At 64.8% G+C, this 5,345-nt stretch overlaps 1 protein-coding gene across 1 annotated transcript; it reads right to left on the bottom strand.

The window, feature by feature from the left end:
• Positions 1-4,440: 4,440 nt before the first annotated feature.
• On the bottom strand, positions 4,441-5,105 carry IMP4 (IMP4, U3 small nucleolar ribonucleoprotein; the record flags this gene model as incomplete). The annotated part of the gene is made up of 3 exons (XM_026040718.1): positions 4,441-4,636; positions 4,722-4,792; positions 5,011-5,105. Coding segments are annotated over 3 exons (279 nt in total), but the record flags the coding sequence as incomplete, so codon positions are not given.
• Positions 5,106-5,345: the final 240 nt, after the last annotated feature.

Raw genomic sequence — 5,345 nt, forward strand, 5'->3', positions numbered from 1 at the left:
TGAATGTGAGACCATGAATAAAGTGAATAGTGGTAGAAGAACAGAATTGTGAAGGGAATTAGGAAGCTACTTCTTGCCGTAAGAAGGCAAGTCCGAGCCGGAGARGAAGGGCATCTCTAGGGGGACAGGAAGAGAAGGATTATGTGGTGTACAAAGCAAGGTTTGCGAGAATATTAGGAGTATGTTTAGTGGGAGTGGGCCTGAATTCTGAAGGAACGAGCAAGAGGTGGGCACCAATGCCCGTGGGGGGGCAGCTGCACACGCAGGCCCGGGGAGGGCCCACAAAATCTCTGTCCCTTTAATGTCCAGGTAAAAAGCAGCTGGGGACCCAAAAGGACCCACAGACACCAGATARAAACATTAAGGAAAGCCCTACACAAACAAACTCTTTCCCCATGTAAAACCCCAAGAGCCAAAAAAAGCTCTTTGGTATCTAGATGTAAAATATGGACCCCAAAAGACTAGAGTACTGAGCCAAAAAGAAACAAAACACAAAGCTCCCCTCAGCTCACAAATTCAGCTTAGGCCCTTCAGTGGTCTCGCTTGAACAATCTTCCTTTTTTCCTAACACAGCAACAAATCTTTCAGGAGAGCAGAGCTGCCTCAACAGCTGCTATTACTGCAACCCAGAGCTGCTACACCCTCAGAAAGCCAGAACTAAATGAGCCCCTGAGCTCCTGGGCCTAGGTTTATGTAGGCCCTGAGCCCAACTGCTGCCCTTGCGAGGGCTGGGCCCACCCCTGCCGTGATCAATACAAACACCTGGGCAAAATTAAGCAGAAAACAGAAACAGGTGGAGAAACAGTCATTAGAGTGAGGAGCAATAAAGAGTTATTAGGCAAGAAAGAGAGAGATTGGATGAATGAGAAATGGAACTATAGGGGAAGAATTCTAGGGGGAAGGGCATGAGAATTAGTGGGGAGTAAAAAACGAAATACTGGAATATGAGAAAAAAAGATCCAATAATGTACAAGAAAAATAAATATTACCATAAAGGGAAATAAAGGCTTCATCTGCGCTCTCATGGCCCCCATACACACAGTGCTGGGGGCCCCAATGTGTCATCGTCTCAGTGTCCACAACGACATGGGGGTGCTGGGGGCCTCTCTGCAGCCATGAGGGTCTACGTATACACGAGACCCGAGGGCTCCTACAAGTCCATAAGGGACTCATGGAGTCGGGAGGTCACGGGGAGCCCTCCCCGGGGGGACCAGCTGCGCACAGAGACCTAGGGAAGGCACACCAAAGCCCAGAGGGCCCGTGGGGCCAGTTGCGCACACAGGCCCGGGGAGGGCGCACGTAAGCCCGGAGGGCGTGGGGGGCCAGCTGGGCACGGAGGTCCGGGGAGGGCGCACGTAAGCCCGGAAGGCGTGGGGGGCCAGCTGGGCACGGAGGTCCGGGGAGGGCGCACCTAAGATAGGAGGGCGCGGGGGGCAAGCTGCGCACGGAGGCTGGGAAGGGCGCATGTAAGCCCGGAGTGCACGGGGGGCCTGCTGCACGCGGAGGCCCGGGGAGGGCTCCCGTAAGCCCAGAGTGCACAGGGGGCCTGCTGCACGCGGAGGCCCGGGGAGGGCGCATGTAGGCCCAGAGGGCATGGGGGACCTGCTGCACACGGAGGCCCGGGGAGGGCGCACGTAAGCCTGGAGGGCACGGGGGCCAGTTGCGCACGGAGGCCCGGGAAGGGCACATGTAAGCCCGGAGGGCGCGGGGGGGCCAGCTGCGCACAGAAGTCCGGGCAGGGCGCACATAAGCTCGGAGGTCGCGGGGGGCCTGCTGCGCACGGAGGCCCGGGGAGGGCGCACCTAACGTACGAGGGCGCGGAGGGGAGCCGCCCATGGAGGCCCGGGGAGGGCGCCCGTAAGCCCGTAGGGCCCGGGGGGCCAGCTGCGCATGGAGGCCCGGGGAGGGCGCACGAATACCCGGAGGGCGCGGGAGGTCAGATGTTCCTGGAGTCCCGGGGAGGGCGCATGAATGCCTGGAGGGCGCGGGGGTCCAGCTGTGCACGGAGCCCTGGGGAGGGCGCACAGAGGCTCCGAGGGCAGGAGGGGCCAGATGCGCACGGAGGCCCGGGGAGGGCACACAAATGCCTAGAGGAACCGGGGGCCAGCTACGCATGGAGGCCTGRGGAGGGCACACGAATGCCTGGAGGACTCGGGGGCCAGGCGYGCACRGAGGCCCAGGGAGGGCGCACCAAATTCTGGAGGCTGCGTGGCAGGCCAGATGCATCCGGAGGCCCAGGGAGGGCACACCATAGCCCGGAGGGTGCGGGGGGCCACCTGCACATGGAGGCCTGGGGTGGGCGCACCAAAGGCCGGAGGGTGCGGCCGGCCGGCTGCGCACGGAGGCCCGGGGAGGGCGCACATAAGGCCGGAGGTTGCAGGGGGCCAGCTGCAAACGGAGGCCCTTGGAGGACACACGTATGGCTGAAGGTTGCAAGGAGTCAGATGCGCACGGATGCCTGGGGAGGGCGCACCAAAGCTTGGAGAGCGCGGGGGGCCTCCATGTGCAGCTCGCACCCCAGGCCCTCCAGGCTTTCATGCGGCCTCCCCGGACCTCCACGAGGTCTCCATCACCAATTCGCATTGACCTCTTGGAGGCTGCGATTGGGCAGCTGGGGGGGCAACAAGGGCTCTGGGAGCCTTTGGCCTTTAGGTACAATGGGTGGGTGAGGGAGTGTCGATGATGGGGGGGATAAGCCCATAGAGACCATCCCRCCCCCCCAATCCTGATGGGACCACCCCAGAGCACCCCCAATCCCATGGGAACCCCTTAAATTCCTCCCTAGGTGGCTGCTGCCTCCAATATGGCTGCCGCCGCCAAGGTGGCCTCTTTCCAAGATGGCCACCGCCACCAAGATGAGGGCTGTGGCCAAGATGGCCACCCCCATCGATTATGAGCGCTGTCTCCAAGACAGCTGCAACATAGTGGCTGCCGCCAAGGTGAACGCTGCGGCCTAGATGAGCGCCGTGGCCAAGATGGCTGCCGCCAAGTGGGCACAGCCACGATGAGCGCCATGGCCGACACGGCCGTCAGCCCCAAGATGGCCGCCACCACCGAAATGAGCTGTCTCCCAGAGGTCCTCTGGATCCAAGATGGCCACTGCCACCCAGCACTGGCTCCAAGATGGCTGCCATCCCCAAGACAACCTTTGTCAAGATGGCCAGGCCGCCACAGCCAAGATGGCCGCTGTCACCAAGATGGCCGCCAGCTCCACCACAATCACTGCGGGCGCCATCACGGATGCCACAACTGTCATGGCTGCCCCCCCATCCCCCAATCCGGACGTTCCCGGCCCCGGAGTCCCCAGATCCGGATGTCTCCGGCTCCAGCGTCCCCCAGTCCGGACGTTCCCGGCCCCGGAGTCCCCAGATCCGGATGTTTCCGGCTCCAGCGTCCCCCAGTCCAGACGTTCGCAGCCCCGGAGTCCCCCCCTGCGGGACACTCGCCACAGCTGCCACTTCCGGGGCCCTCCTGCCCCAAAGGCAGCTCCTGCTCGCCGCCATCTTGGACATCAAGTTCCGGTGTCGGCCATTTTGTACACCAAGTTCCGGTGTCGGCCATCTTGAGCTCCTCCTGCTTCCAGTGTGCGCCATCTTGGACATCAGGTTCCGGTGCCGGCCATCTTGAGCTCCTCCTGCTCCTGGGCGGCTTGTGCAGCACCGCGGTGGCCGGCGCGGCGGCAGCCCCAGCCCGATGGCCGCGTCGGCCCCACATCGTGCAGGCGCCGTGGGCGGCTCCGGTGACCGTCACCATCCTCCACTGCCCAAGCCCCCCGGCTCCCCATCCCGTTGAGGAGCACCCCGAGTTTCTGCCTCCTGCAGTCCCGGTGCCGCCGGGCCGGTGGGGCCGAGCTCGGACCTCGGGAGCCTCCTCAAACGCCGTGTCCCTTGGGGCACAGATTTGGGACCGTTTCCAACATACTCGGAATTCCGAATGCTGCCGGAAAGCTCGTTTCGCGCTGAGTTACCTGAGACCGGTCTCCACACGGAGGCCCGGGGCACAGTGAGGCCCGGGGAGGCCACGTGAAAACTCGCAGGGTCCCTGGGCCCCCCGTGCCCTTCGGAGCCCTCTGGGCCTCCGCGCGGCCGCCCCGGCCTCCCTTTCTGTGGAGAGGCCGGTGCCGCGCGAGGGCGGGAGGGAGACGCCTGTCCCACCCGGCGCCGCCATTGGCTGCTGCCTGCAGGGGGCTGCCCGCGGCGCATGCCGATTGGCTGAAGGGAGCCGCAGTGGGAGGGGCGGAAGAGCGACCGCGGGCAAAGGGAGGAGGCGCCTCTGGGTTGGGGCCCAGGCGTCCGGGCAGCGACTCAACCATCCCCTCCGAGTGTCAAAGACGAGCGCGGAAAACGCACAGAAAATCCACAAAGGGCTGTATTTTTGTGTAAAAGAGACAAAACCAAGCAGCTGGGAAGGGGCCCTGGCATCCGGGAGGAGCCTGGAGTCCGAGAGGGCCCTGGCGTCTGGGAGAGGGCCCGAGYGTCCAGAGGGTCCTGCTGTCCGGGAGGGGGCCCAGGCGTCCGGCGCCGCTAGGCCTCCCCGAGCAGGCGCCGCTTGGGCGCCGTGGCCGTGTACGGGTGCCAGCGCCACTCGACGTCGGCCGCGGCGCCCTGCTCCAGCGTGCCCAGGCGGATGAGGTAGGCTGGGGAACGGCGACAGCGGGGGCGTTGGCGACAGCGGGGGCGTTGGGGACGCCGGGGACGGCGTCACTGCGCCGCGGCACTCACGGCGCATCTCGAAGCGGGGTCCCAGCTCCGTGAGCTCCACGTTGCGGCCGCGGCGCCGAAATGTGTGGTTCCTGCGGCGGCACCGCTGTCACCGCGCGCCCAACCCTGTCACCGCTGTCACCGCGCGCCCGGCCACACCGTCCCCGCTGTCACCGCATGTCCAACCCTGTCACCGCGCGCCTGGCCACACTGTCACCGCTGTCACCGYGCGCCCAACCCTGTCACCGCTGTCACCGTGCGCCCATTCACAACGTCCCCGCTGTCACCACGCGCCCGGCCACCTCCTCACCGGAAGGAGATGACGTCGTCGGTGTTGGCGAAGGTGACGACACGGTGGCTGTCGGGACGCGGCACCGGGAAGAGGTGCTTGAGGATGGAGCCCACCTGGGGACGAGGGCGGCGCTGACGGGGTCCCCAACACCAACGTGGCCCCGCGCCCCGTGTCCCCAACGTCCTCTCGTGTCCCTCCACGTCCCGCCACGTTCCAATTCCTGCCCTGTGTCCCCCCATCTCCCTCCTCGTCCCTTGGTCCCCCCCATTGTCCCCCTGTCCCCCCGGGCTCCTGCTCCCCCACAATGTCCCCACGGCCTCCTCCATCGCCCTGTCCCTCAGTCTTTCCCTGTT

The sequence above is a fragment of the Nothoprocta perdicaria genome, unplaced genomic scaffold (assembly GCF_003342845.1).
Source record: "Nothoprocta perdicaria isolate Ctin4 unplaced genomic scaffold, notPer1 scaffold_1008, whole genome shotgun sequence".
Taxonomy (NCBI): Eukaryota; Metazoa; Chordata; class Aves; order Tinamiformes; family Tinamidae; genus Nothoprocta; species Nothoprocta perdicaria.